At 36.6% G+C, this 14,599-nt stretch overlaps 1 protein-coding gene across 8 annotated transcripts in view; it reads left to right on the forward strand.

Annotated features, from left to right (window-relative positions):
* Positions 1–14,599, forward strand: part of LOC117407365 (protein furry homolog) — a 110,065-nt gene that overhangs the window by 54,647 nt on the left and 40,819 nt on the right. For all 8 annotated transcript variants that reach the window (XM_059029588.1, XM_059029589.1, XM_059029590.1 and 5 more), the window contains exons 8-22: positions 1,866–2,034; positions 2,359–2,451; positions 2,654–2,752; positions 3,307–3,408; positions 4,675–4,778; positions 6,211–6,319; positions 6,578–6,664; positions 6,920–7,091; positions 7,223–7,355; positions 8,388–8,495; positions 10,168–10,423; positions 11,209–11,391; positions 12,379–12,465; positions 13,677–13,936; positions 14,208–14,397. In XM_059029588.1, coding sequence (XP_058885571.1) covers positions 1,866–2,034; positions 2,359–2,451; positions 2,654–2,752; positions 3,307–3,408; positions 4,675–4,778; positions 6,211–6,319; positions 6,578–6,664; positions 6,920–7,091; positions 7,223–7,355; positions 8,388–8,495; positions 10,168–10,423; positions 11,209–11,391; positions 12,379–12,465; positions 13,677–13,936; positions 14,208–14,397 — 2,152 coding nt within the window. The remainder of the gene's footprint in view (positions 1–1,865; positions 2,035–2,358; positions 2,452–2,653; positions 2,753–3,306; positions 3,409–4,674; positions 4,779–6,210; positions 6,320–6,577; positions 6,665–6,919; positions 7,092–7,222; positions 7,356–8,387; positions 8,496–10,167; positions 10,424–11,208; positions 11,392–12,378; positions 12,466–13,676; positions 13,937–14,207; positions 14,398–14,599) is intronic.

Consider the following 14,599-nt stretch of genomic DNA (forward strand, 5'->3'; position numbering starts at 1 on the left):
CTGATTTTGAACTTAATTTGGGTCTGAAAAGGTACAATCTTAGAATACTCTTTGGAATTGAACTGTAGTTCTTAGTGAAGTACATTCTGAGAAGTGTGTTTTGGACAAGAGTCTTAGACGTGTCTTTTTCCTCCCATAATAGGAATGGAAATTGGTTTCTGTTTATGTGAAGTTGATAAATTCCCCAACATGGTGTAAGTCCTTAAGATAGTACCCTGGTTGGTTAGGCAAATACGTCTCTGGCATACCTATGTTCTTAGCCATTTGTGTTTTCCTTAGCAAATAATGTCCCAGCATCACATGTCATTATTTTGAAGCAGCAAAGACAAGCCAGTTTACAAACAGAAGCTGCGACAGATGGTTAACCACATAGTCTTAGATAGACACACAGCTTTAACTCCTTATAGCCCCCAGTAATGAAAAATGTAACAGTTGTTTATAATCCCTTTAATCTATAGGAATTCTGCAGTGGCATGTATCAGAAGCTGATTTGTAGGTTATATTGACTTGAATGAGATTTCATTCCTACTTAATTTTCCACATGCGTATTCTAAAAAAAAAAAAAAAACGGGCTTGATATAGAAAGATATGCAGAACTATGCAGAAAATAAAAGCAAATCTGTCCACGCGTGTGAAAAATCCAAAACAATGAGCCACCCTTGACCTTCTTTCCAATGCTCTTCAAAAAAATGCAACATTCAAAATATCAAATAGTATGAGAAAAATCCTAATAAAGATATCATACACAGCCGAACCTCCCACCGCCCCCTCTTCTGCCTGACCCTAAACGCCACTCAACCCTCCTAATGCGTGAGACTGGTAAAGTTACCAAGAAAAGTCATTCTATAGCCTGGGTACACAAATAGAACAAACAACCAGCAATAAATATGCAGCGGAGGAGGGAGGCTCACGTTCTTATGAATTCCTGCCAAATGTAATCCCAGATAGAACAAAATCTAAATATAAACCGCTATCCTTGCAAGGATCCCTGACGCAGCATTCCGTATAGAGCATTTCAATAAGCCCCAGCCTTATTGATAAGCCAGATAAACCCTTTGTAATAATCACAAACCGAGCCATCAGATTCAAATAACCTTAACCTTGGCTGTGAAAGCTGTGAAATTTGCCTGTTATCTCTTCCTCACAATTACGCACCATTGGGGTTTCTTAGAAGTAATTTTTTTTCTTCTTTATAGATAAATGTAGCTATTAAAATTGTATCCTTTGTAACGCAGTAGTCAGGAGTATTAGAAAAATACCCTGTTTTGTGTGTTCTACGTGGGAACATTGTTTTCAGGTCAAATGCTTATGCGAAAAATAAGCGCCAGAACAATAAAGAACTGTGCTAAAATGGGGTAGGGTGTCATTCAGGTTTGTGGATGAGCAATATTTTGTGAAAACTCACACAATTACCAGCTCTCATGAGCTTAATACTGTAGCTTTGAGTTTCTTACACGGGATAGGTAGCAAACAGTATTACTTAGAAAGAAGGAGATTCTAAATACGTATGAAACAGTTACTTGTAACTATTTGGAGCCCATAAAAATACATCTTCAGTCTGTGCATTTTTATTGTTTTTCAGTATGATTCATGTCCCGATTTCTGTCTAAATCAGGAGCATACAGTTGGTGTTTAAAGGAAAAAGTTCCCTCCATGAGAAGCTCATGGAAACCCATGGAAACATATATTTAAACATATATCACAATGCCAGCTAAATAAAGAAAAATGAAAACCGATAATCCTTTCTTATAATTACAAAGAATATGTTTGGATTTTTGCAGAGTGTTCGCAGAGGGTACACTTACTGCTGTTTAAATCTGATAACAGCCTATTGTTCACTAATTGTGCTTTGTGATTTTCCTTAGGTTCCCTGCTGTGAAGAAGAAATTCACAGCTGAGTTGAAAGAGCTCCGTCATAAAGAACAGAGTCCTTATGTAGTTCAAAGCAGTATTAGTCTCATAATGGGCTTCAAATTGTTCCGCATTAAGATGTACCCTGTTGAGGACTTTGAAGCTTCATTTCAGTTTATGCAGGTAATGCCCACTGAGAGGGCTTGTTTATAGCACAAGTCTTTAGCTTCAGAATCACATGGGAGGTATTGGGCAATTTCAAGTTTTATGTGTGTAATCATTGTAAAACTTTATTCTAATTATGTCAAAGATCAGGCTTTGCACTTTTAGTGCATATTGAGATACAGAAAAGCAAAGTTTCTTTTTTTATCCCCTGTTAAAGTACTTAGATAATATAATAACATATTTTACAGAACTTACAACATTTGATGGGATGGGAATGATTTCTTTTCTGTTCACTACCTGATAAAGTTGTGATCATGGATAATAAAATGGTTGTTTTTACAGGAATGTGCTCAGTATTTCCTTGAAGTGAAAGACAAGGATATTAAGCATGCACTAGCTGGACTATTTGTGGAAATTCTTGTTCCAGTAGCTGCGGTAAGCTGTTGGTTTTTAACACTGTGCTTTTGGTGCACACATACCACTGAAATAGGCAGAAATCAAAAGATATATTTACCAAGACCACTGTTTACATTTTTTAAGCTGTAGTTTTAAACACTAAGGTATTTAAACAAAAATAAAAAAATACAAAAATACAGAAAATTAAAAATATATATACATATATTGTTCTTCATTTTAGGCTGTTAAAAATGAAGTAAATGTTGCTTGCCTTCGCAACTTTGTTGAGAGCCTGTATGATACAACACTGGAGCTGTCTTCAAGAAAGAAACATTCTCTGGTGAGTAATCTGCACAAGCTGCGGTTGTTGTATATAAAAATGAACAAAAAGAACCAAACCAACATGGACTAAACAAAATAATCAATTTCAGGGGAAAAGAGTTAACTGGGTAAACTCACTAGAAAGATTCTGCTTATGCAAGTGGAAAGGGTGAGGATTAACTTGCACTCATCAAGGACACACACTGAGTGCTAAAATGCCACGCCACTGTGTTATATGTGTACACTTGAAGACTACACATTACCTAATGACAAATTATTATTATTCCAGATATCTCTGAAACATTTATGAAGTCCTTACATTGCCTTACACTCCTTCACATGTCAAAATGTAATAGCTTTGTTGTGAAGCGTGTTAGAAAAATGTCAACACTTCAGTTAACATCTTGAATCTGTGATCTGTATCCTGTTGCTCTGTTCTATGCAGGTCTTTAATCATTTAAAATGTTTGCTGAGACATTATGCTTAAAAAGGGCCTGGCTGGAATGCTACAAACCAGTGAGCTCCAGATCTACTGACGAACTTGAACTCTGTTATTTCTTCTTTTGACTGCAGGCTCTGTACCCTTTGGTTACATGTCTTCTGTGTGTCAGCCAGAAGCAGTTCTTCCTAAACAGATGGCACATCTTTCTTAACAACTGCCTGTCTAATCTCAAAGTAAGTATTGAGCAACTACAAATTCCAATTCCTTTGAAATGCGTTGAAAGGAAAGTCTGGCACCAGATACCCCATAAAGATTGAATGTTCCCATCTGATTCTCAGTTCATCGAATTTTAAGCCAGGTTTGTTAGCTCTGTGGCACTTACATTTTGCTTGTTGCTCAGTTGATGTAACTTGACCCCACTTTAAAACTGTAAATATAAGTTCAGTGTACATTAGCACCTTAATCTATGCTCATTTAGCACTAAATAGGGTGAAATACTTCAGACTGCTTACTTCCAATACCATAAAGCCCTTAATTGTCAGGTGAAATACTTAGTTTAGAATTCTATTTGTTGTTTCAGCAGGTTGGCATTCATTTCTTAGGCAGTAACAGTAGAACAAATCCAGTCCAACCAGAGTGTCTAACCTCTGTCAACTTTAATATTGTGAAATACCATTAACTGGCAAAAGACGGTGCACATCAATAAATATCAAACTGTTAAAATGGGCGGTAGGCTTTGAGTTCATTTCAGATGTTTATTGGCTGCACCGTGATTTACTCTAGCCTTAGGATATAACCGACTCCTTTATCAAAATATAAGTGGTGGGGCAGGTCCTTTCAGTGCCTTTTTAGCTATGCTGTCAAACTAGTCTACTCAGGTGAATAATTGTTTTGCAGATTCTCATTATCAAATAATGAAAACATTTACATTCCCCCTGCTTGTTCCCTGTGTGTATTATTAGCACTGTTTATCATGTACAGTATGCTGTCTACTTTCACAGCATTCCTCTGAATACATGTGCAATCTACACTACACACACACGTGTTTATTTGTATATAGTTGTATTTTTGTTGATTTAATTAAGCTGTGACTGTCATCATTCTCCCAAGAAAACTTAAGAAAATAATTGTTTAGACTTCTGTGGCTGAAGCAGCTATCAGACCAGTTCTTAAGGGTTCTATTGACTTTACTGTGAGTTTGGGGCATCTTGTGAGACAGTCAGCATTGCACATGCTTATTATGTATTCTATTTTATCATCCCAGTATATTCTGAATTGACATCTTCTGCGTTACTTAAGGTCTGAATTTAATCTAAAGTATATAGTAGTTTTATAGTCCATTAAAATACATGTCTCTTTAGTTACAGTATATGATGCCAATATAGACTTGCTGTTAGACTTGTGGTAAAAGGGGGAAAAAAGGTCTTTTAAGATTTAGTGATCTCAATGTGTTCAGTGCTTGTTAAGTAACCATTGATTATGTTTTGTTTTATTTACAGAATAAAGATCCCAAAATGGCCCGTGTTGCACTGGAATCACTGTATAGGCTGCTTTGGGTTTACATGCTAAGAATTAAATGTGAAAGCAATACTGCAACCCAGAGGTATTATCATGTATATATAAAACATATTTGCACGTCATATTTCAATTGGAACATTCTCCTTGTGTGTTGAAAAGCAGCTACTTTTCTTTGGTTGGTTTCTGTTTGATTGCCACACTATCATGTCTATAACGAAAACCATACTTCTGTATAATCATTTCAGTCAAGCTCACAGTTTTCACTTCTCTGCTAAGCTTGTTTACATGTGCCCCTCATGAAAGAAAGCATTTATAGTTTAAAAACTCTCACCCCTAGTAACATTCCAATCCCGGTTGATGCTTCATTAATTTGAAGTTGTCATAATGACATTCCTTAGTTCCTAATTAGTTACAGTCACTAGATTTGAAAATACTATACATGGATTGTTCTAGAAATAAGCTTCTCTTCTCTCCATTTCTAATTGCTGATAATTTAATGGGAAAATCACAAGAAAATTACTTAGCCAACAGCACCGTGTACCCCCATGAGGAAAACATATTTCAGAGGCAAAGTATTCTCCGTGGAAATAAAAGAACAATTACTGTATTGCGTGGTGAAATAGTGGGAATGTTGATCTTTGGTCACAATCTCAAGTTAAACCCTTAATTCAGATTTTCGTCATCACACTTTCCCCAAGGAACCCTCATTATTTCTAAATGGTTAATGGTCTTAAAGTAGCAGGATTCTGAACACTGTAGCGTTCCATGTCCCCAGGTGTTGCTACAACTGTTTAAATAACACATTTCGTGCACTGACAGTGTAAGGATTATTGCCCACATTGTCAAACAGGTAACACAGCAATAACGATCCATGATGTGGTACGGAACAGAAAAACCAGAGCACTTGTTATTATGTGTTTGTTTTTTTGTTTTTTTAATTGCTCTTCCTGCAGTGATTTAGAGGACAGATCTCAAACCCCAGTGCACTAGAGCAGACATTTTGAAAAGAGACTTTAACGTTTTAAGTGTAAAAAGTTGTCAGGATGTTAAATATGAAAAGAAAAATTACAGGTACGCTATTTAAATAGTTGTAGCAACATTTGAGGGCACATAATGCTATATTTTTTTGAACCCTGCTACTTACTCTTTAAATCAATGCGCTACAAATGGGAAATGGTTGCACAGAGGCAACTTCAGTGTACAATGAAATGAGCCATATCTAGAATGGTAACATTTTCATATTTTGACACACCAGTTGTGTCGCAATAATATTAATCAAAATACATTGGTAATTCATTTCAGCACTAGTACTAGTGTGCCACTGTGAAGCAAACTTTCCAAGGTTTTCATTGCTGGTAATGATGTGGTCTTTTAAGGTTCGTTTGAAGCACTAATTGACTGCCTCCCGACTACAGTATGTAGTATGGAGGTTGAAAACTCTGTTTGTCATTATTTACTACCTGCTGTTTTCTCTAAGGAATAGGGAACCCTGTTGATGTTTTGTTTTTTCATTCCAGCCGGCTCACTACTATCATCACCACGCTTTTCCCCAAAGGATCCCGCAGTGTGGTGCCCAGAGATATGCCTCTAAATATCTTTGTAAAAATAATACAGTTCATCGCACAGGTACAAAGCTACCATTGTATGTGGTGTTCTTTTTTAAGGCAAAAGTGACAAAACCTGTTAAATTTGGCTATGTTATCTCTCTCAGGCAGTATTTTCCTTATATATATATATTGCCAATAGCATCAAAATATTGTACACCATATTGTACAAAAACCTGCTATGATTAAGTGTCCTGTACAGTAGTGGTGATGTAAAGGATGGTAAAACTACCATGTTGTTATAAATACTTTGTAAATATTTACATGTTTTTCTCTACAGGAAAGACTTGATTTTGCTATGAAAGAAATCATCTTTGACCTGTTATGCGTGGGAAAAGCAGCAAAAGCTTTTAGTCTTAACCCTGAGGTATTTATTCCACACGTGTTATTTTACAAATGCTTTTCTTTATTTTTGTCTTTTAAATAGAGAAGATTATTTGTTTTGTTTTTTTATTACGTTTATTTGTGGAACTACCAGAGAACAAACATGAATAAATATATAAATACATCAATTGCCATGATAAAAGTGGGTTAATGATTTTAATTACTTTAATATTTATATTTATTGATTGTTTTTCCTCAACCTCTAACTTACACTTGGGTTCTGCTGTCCGTTTTGCAGAGAATGAATATAGGCCTGAGGGCTTTCCTTGTGATAGCTGATAACCTGCAACAGAAGGATGGTGAGCCACCCATGCCCAACACTGGAGCTGTTCTTCCCTCAGGAAACACCCTCAGAGTCAAGAAAACTTACCTGAGCAAAACGCTGACAGAGGAGGAAGCTAAACTCATCGGTAAGTCTGAAATACTTTCAGTTTAGTTGCAGTGTACAGATCACATTTCTGCATAAGAGTTCCATTCTTTTTTTCATCGTGTCATTTTTCATCCGTAAGAACACTGAATAAACTATATTTTATGTTTTCAGGTATGGCCTTGTATTATTCGCAAGTACGAAAAGCCATTGACCACATCCTCAGGCACCTAGATAAAGAAGTTGGCCGATGCATGATGATGACAAATGTGCAGATGCTGAACAAAGAACCTGAAGATATGATAACGTATGTGTGAGATCCCATGTTAATAAAGCCCACAGCAGATCAAACCTATGGCAGATACCACTGATGTTGATCTCAGTGAAAATTGCATTTTAAAGTGGCCAAATCTATGGCAGGGGTCCTGGTTCACAGAACAAATTTAAAACAACTGACAAGTTGGATTTTTCATACAGTATCATCAACAACGTTTTAGAACATGACAGAGCGTGGCTTTTGTACCACTTTGTTAGCTAATTAAAAAAGAGAATCTGATAGAGGACGGATAGCTGAACTATCCCCATGTGTCAAATGATTTCAAAGGTTTGATGCAGTGGAGTAAGGAACTGGAGAGGATAAAGATGGTGCCCATACTGAATCTCAAAGAACTAATAGAAAGGTGTAAATGGAAAACACCCTTATGGTAGGAAAAGCTGATGAGGTTAAAATGGTTACTTTCCTTCTTGTTCCAGCTCCAGTATTATGTAAGACAAAGGTAAACCATTGAAAAACAATTCCAAAAGAAAATCATCTGACAAAACAGTAAATATTGTGTAAAAACATTTACCGGAGCAACAGGCAACAATGTATGATTTACAAGGTGACCCACGTCTTTGGATATATGTAAACAGCTGGTGCTTCCAACAAATTGGTTGTGCTTTTCTATGATATGCAAGAAAGTTCAGATCAAAATCTAAATAGGTTTTATTAAAAATGTACAGTTCATATTTCTTTTAAATATTTTAAAGTGTTAACACATTGACTTTGAAAACAGAACCTTTGAGAGAACCATTTAAAAAAAAACAAAACATGAAAAGCATTTAAAGACATTTAATATTTTAAGAAATATTAAAATGGAATGGGCTTTCTAATCCTGTTATTGAGGCAGAATCACTTGGGCCCTTAAAGACCCAACTTGACAAAGTTCTGCAAGCATTCAGCAACTATGAAACGAACAAGCTTAGATGGGCCGAATGGCCTCCTCTTATTTGTACATTTGAGAGAGAAATCATGAAATACACCAAATAATCTTTAAGAAATGTATCACTCTTGTTCCAGGGGTGAAAGAAAGCCAAAGATTGACCTCTTCAGGACCTGTGTAGCAGCTATTCCTCGAGTACTGCCTGATGGGATGTCAAAGCTGGAGCTGATTGACTTACTGGCACGGTATGTTTCAGTTGGCAATTGAAGCTGAAGGAGCCACATTACCTCAGGTTCCTTGAGAAACCTATAGCCTGATATGTTCCGAACTTTACGGTCTATAGAGTGCAACCTGACCAGGGGAAATCACATGGCTTAGATGTAAACTATGGGCCCTATGTACTAATATTACTTCTGTGTTTGTAAATACTGCAAAATTGTAGCCTCTGTCCTTTGTAGAATTTTTGTGTGTGATGTACTAAACAACCCTTTACACAAGTACCGTAATATCACCGCAAGTTTACGAACAGCATAAATTACTGTACATTATACAGAAGAGAATTTGCATAGCATTATAAATAGATTCGCAACGCCGAAAGTTAAAATTTAGAACTTCCGTCTGGCAAAGATAAATGAGTGGTACAGTGAACAGAAAGTAATAAGGAGATATAACAGGATCGAGCTCTGGCTTCTGCAGACTCCGACCTTGATGCAACTATGACACCAGCCAGAAAGAAAAGGAAAACAGATTTCCACAAAGATGAAATTGACCTGTTAGTGAAATGGAAAAAAAACAAGAACTATTATTTAACACTGCGTAGGGCCAGAAAACATTAAGAAAAGAAACATGGAAAGAAATAACTAACAAAATAAATTCACTGGGACACTGTAAGTGACAGACACTTGACATTAAAAAATTGTGCTTTATTTTGAAGTAACTAAAAACCTGTAAACATTTAAACAGGAAGTTTCACATACGAACAGCTAGTTGAATCTACACCAGTGAGAGGCATGTGTAAAATAACAGGCACAAACTGAAGTGAAAAAGCGAAACTTCGATTTTATAGTGAGATTCATACATTTTCATACGAAAGTAATTTGAAACGAACATTCGTAACTAAACTACCGCAGCAGGGATGAAATGAAGTTACTGGAGTGAAAATTACTTTAATACATCGCCAGTAGGTCTACGAAGTCACAAAAACCTAATAAAAGTCAAGATACGAAAGAAAAATCAATGATACATTGATACATCTGCTTGTGAAGAGAGGTTTTTTTTTTTTTGTAAATTAACATAGCTTCCAGAAAACCCTGGTTGTAAATGTGTGGCATAACTGTGATTTGAAGGCACAGCATGTTTGGCTAAGACAGTAAGAAAGACTATCACATTGGGTGTTATTTTGATTATAATTTAAGTGTTTTTTGGAATTCATTTTTAAAGAGGATGGTGGAAAAGCCCACTAACAGATCGCTTAAATGATTAGAACCAAGTTGGAACAATGTCCTTGATTGGAATGGAATGGTAAATTACCACTGTGTTAATAAAAGGAAACTTGTTCAGTACCATACTGCACATGTAAACCACTAGTATCCTTGGCTGGAGCATAATATACATATATGTGCATCCACCTGTACGTCCATCCGATGACATGCTTCAGAATTCAGAGTTTATGTACTGTATCTGGAGACCTGCTTATCAAATTGTGCTGAAACTTAATGAATACATTCTTTACAGCAGTAATAGTGAGTCCAGGCACTCCATCTGTCATTACGTATATATAGAGAACATATGATATACAGTATTCACAGAACTGCAGCCATGGAGGTCTACATTTTCATAATACAGATATGTCATTTTTAACAGATCGTTTTGTAATTTTGTGTTTTACATGAATCATTTCTCTTCATCTTAATCCAGGCTTACAATCCATATGGATGATGAACTTCGACTCATTGCTCAGAACTCTCTGCAGAGTCTATTGGTGGATTTTGCTGACTGGAGGGAGGACGTGCTGTTTGGTTTCACTAACTTCCTCTTGCGTGAAGTGCACGACACCCACCAGGGTCTTCTGGATATCTCTTTGAAGCTGCTGCTTCAGCTGCTAACTCAATGGAAGCTTGCAATACAAACTCAAGGGAGAGGCCATGACCAAACTAAAATAAGGACCTCGGAGGTATGGAATCAGCATATTAAATACACACAGCTGCTAAGAACAACTCCCCAAATTGCTGTTTAAAAGTGATCTTGCCAGCCATGTTGTCCCCTTTATATAAAGGTGAATGATATCACTTGGACGTTCTTTAGAGTTTCTGTAATACCATCCAGTGTTGGGCTACTTCACAGTTTGAATCAGGCATTCACCATGTCCTAGGCTACTGTTTGGTATCGCTGTCTAAATCACTCAGTTCAAGCCTAATGTTCCCTTTTCGTACTACATTATTTCCTATCCATCCTTACAAATAATTTTATATATTTGCTTTCATCATTTCCTGACTTTAAAACAATAGTAAAGAACCAAGAATAGTAAAGAATGAAATGTCACTGGAGTAACAACGTCTGACTGTATTAAAATGTTTGTTACTCAATGGTGGAGTAGTGGTTAGGGCTCTGGACTCTTGACCGGAGGGTTGTGGGTTCAATCCCAGGTGGGGGACACTGCTGCTTTACCCTTGAGCAAGGTACTTTACCTAGATTGCTCCAGTAAAAACACAACTGTGTAAATGGGTAATTGTATGTAAAAATAATGTGATATCTTGTAACAATTGTAAGTCACCCTGGATAAGGGTGTTTGCTAAGAAATAAATAAATAATAATAATAATAATAATAATAATAATAATGGTCACACATTATTAATTGGATTTCAGTGAAATCGTGTAGGAATGCCGTCTGCTCTGTTGGTTTGAGTCCATGATTTAAAGTTCTATCAGTGTTTCAGCTTGATGATTCCTCTTTTGCAGTTAATACAGAATGGATCCAACCACAGACTGCAGCCCGAGAGGAGCCCACATTCCAATGTGCTGCACGCTGTGGAAGGATTCGCACTGGTGCTTCTCTGTAGCTGCCAGGTGGCCACGCGCAAGCTAGCGGTTTCAATCCTGAAGGAGATCCGTGCCTTGTTTACTTCCATAGGACAAACTGAGGTACGAAACACAAACCAAATACTTGGTTCAGTTAATGCTATATCACAAATCAGCACTTTATAAGCATTCTTACAACAGAATGAAATGCGACACTAATAATCTCTGATGTACTATGTACTTACTGTAGTATGTGATAAGGTGAGTGGTCGCTTGTCCCATGTTAGGATGCCACTGGCATGCAGTGGTGGTGACAAATCTACTGTGGGGCTGCACTGCTTGTGTGTGGCATGTTGACAAATAGGCATTAGTTACAGCAGCTGTTCAAGCTCTGCTACAAGAGGGCTGACAAAAAAGGCCGTGTGTTAAAATGAGATATCGGTTATGCAGGTAGAGAGCTTGTATCTGTGTCTGCATGAGGGAAAGCTGCTCTCCTTTAAAGAGCCTGGAAACCGCTTCTGTTTGTTTTCGGTCAGCAAACAATAAAAAAAAAAAAAACACTTGAATTTGACTCCCTTCCCTTTTCACATGCTGTAATAAATCCTTTTATGACCGCATACGAGAAACCACAACACATGACTGTAGTTACACTGTAATTATCAGAACAATAATTTGTGATATGATATTCTGCATGGTGCAGTGTGGGTTTTCTAACCCCGTGGGGGACATGTATCTTAGCTGCTTATGTCAGTGAAAGTACGCTGAGGCACAAAACAGTTTAAATACAATAGTCTTATGAATAAATGAAATAATAAAACATTTGTTGACCTAAACTTTAGTATAACTTTAGTGATTGAATGGTTATGGATGATACAGCTATTGCGATACCTTGTTTGAATTGCTTTGATATCAAAATGTCATTTTAGTTTAGACATAATACGAGCCTAAAGATCAAATCTTGTTTGGAAGATATTACAAAATAATCTGAACAATTGTTTTAATGGCACCATTAATTGCTTTGTATATTTCAGCGTGTCTGCATTACACGCATTGAGCATTGAATGTGGTGCTTGATGTTTTCACTTAAAATAAGGCTTGTCGTTCTTACAGGATGATGATAAGCCAATGATTGAAGTCATGGATCAATTAAGTTCAGCCGTCCTAGAAAGCTTCCTCCATGTAGCTGTTTCTGATTCAGTAAGTATGATAGGAATATATACTGTCTGTGGTTTTGTTAATCAGTTACTCTTACTTAATAAATGTATGTTTCTTATCAATATAAGGACATTCAGATGGCAGCTTACTGTTGATAGTATAAAACACAATGAAAACTATTGTATAAATGAACAATAATCTCCTCAAGTGGATAGATTGCTTTAAAATTGAACACGATGTATTTCATACTGGAGTATTCAAAAAACCTAGCAATGTCAGAATGCCATTCTCTATTTAATATTGGAGTATTCTAAGAACCTAGCAATGTCAGTGTGGCATTCTCTATTTAATATTGGAGTATTCTAAGAACCTAGCAATGTCAGTGTGGCATTCTCTATTAATATGGTTCTAGCATTTTAAAGGGTTTTTTGTTTTGTTTTGTCATTTGGTAATTTTCTTTCCCTCTTTATCGAACACCAGTTTACAAAAGTGTTCACTTTAATGCTTTATATTCATTAGGGATTCTAATACTTAGATAAAGTGATAATTACATTTAAAAGGATCTCAAACCCAATTGGTAGTGTACCTTTAAATTGTGCTTCTAAGTGCATCTAAGTGAGTCCCTTGAAAAAATCAGAAAGGAGTGTGTTGCTAAAGGAATGGTTGAGCCTTTTATGCTAAGATTAATGATGTAATGAAGTGGTCGTGATTGCTGTATATCATTTTGTTCCCGATACCAGCTGCAAACTACGGCACTCAGTAAAAATAACCTTTAATTAGATAGTGTAACATTAGTGTCTTATATCAATATGCAGGTTGCAAATTGACCCTGTGGTCCATCAGTGATTACTTCAGCTATCTGTACTGAATTCTCATCAGTGCCAATTTACAGCACATTTTTAAAAGCAGAAAAATAAGCATGGTAATGAACAGATGCTTCTTTCTGGAGTGATGCATTTTACTTTATCAATGTCCCTGCAAATAACAAGCCAACTACAGAAACGCTACGCTTAGAATAAAACACATCTAAAATTCTTTGTTCCAGTGCAGTGGGGGGAAAAAATGTAGCTCAATGTAGCAGATATATTAATAATTTTACCTTTTTTAATTATTATTACTTCAAGAAAAGTAGTGAAAAAAGCTGCCGATGGAGCAGAAGCTTACAAAACATGTCCCTTTTTTTAAATCTACGTATTCAATATAATTGATACTATGACATTAACAATTAAATACATGTCAATGTATTTCAACAGGCTACCTTACCTTTTGCACACCACGTGGACCTGCAGTGGCTGGTAGAGTGGAACGCGGTCCTTGTTAACAGCCATTATGATGTGAGGAGCCCCTCTCACGTTTGGATATTTGCACAGTCGGTGAAAGACCCCTGGGTACTTTGCCTGTACAGTTTCCTAAGACAGGAGAATCTGCCCAAGCACTGTCCCACTGCTTTGAGCTATGCCTGGCCTTACGCATTCACCAGACTTCAGCTGCTGATGCCCTTGGTGGATCCTAAGTAAGTGTTATTGAAGCTCTTTTATATGGCTGTTATAAGACTAAATACAGATGAAGGCACTAACCAAAATGTTTGTTTATTCCAGTGGACTTTGTAATACATTTCATTTTGCTCCAAGAAGAATGTACACTATCTTCTACAGTTAATATACAGTTTTCCCCTCGTTATGTTTATTTTTAACATGAATATCGTTAAATAATATTGACAGTAAATTAGTGACGGACCCTGTAAGTATCATGTGTATATGTTGTTAATATTTATCATTTTACAGCAGCCCTATTTACGCCAAGAAGATGAGCACATCTGGCAGTGGAGACAACCATGTCACTCTCTGGAGAAACTATCTCATTCTGTGCTTTGGAGTAGCAAAACCCAGCATCATGAGCCCTGGGCACTTACGAGCATCCACTCCTGAAATTATGGCAACTACTCCTGATGGCAGCATCAGCTACGACAACAAGGTGAAATTCTGGAACATAGTTTGTATCAATTCATTCGGGTATTTCTGGCTTACTTTGCAATTTAGATCTTGCAGGATTTTTAGAATGATGAGGACATAAAGCCATGAAAAAGAGGTGTAAATTAAACCTGTAAAAAACGCACACTGAATTTGCTAATTAAGTGTATCTAGCTATTTGTGCCTTTCTACCAAAACCATTGTAT

The sequence above is a fragment of the Acipenser ruthenus genome, chromosome 8 (genome assembly GCF_902713425.1).
Source record: "Acipenser ruthenus chromosome 8, fAciRut3.2 maternal haplotype, whole genome shotgun sequence".
Taxonomy (NCBI): Eukaryota; Metazoa; Chordata; class Actinopteri; order Acipenseriformes; family Acipenseridae; genus Acipenser; species Acipenser ruthenus.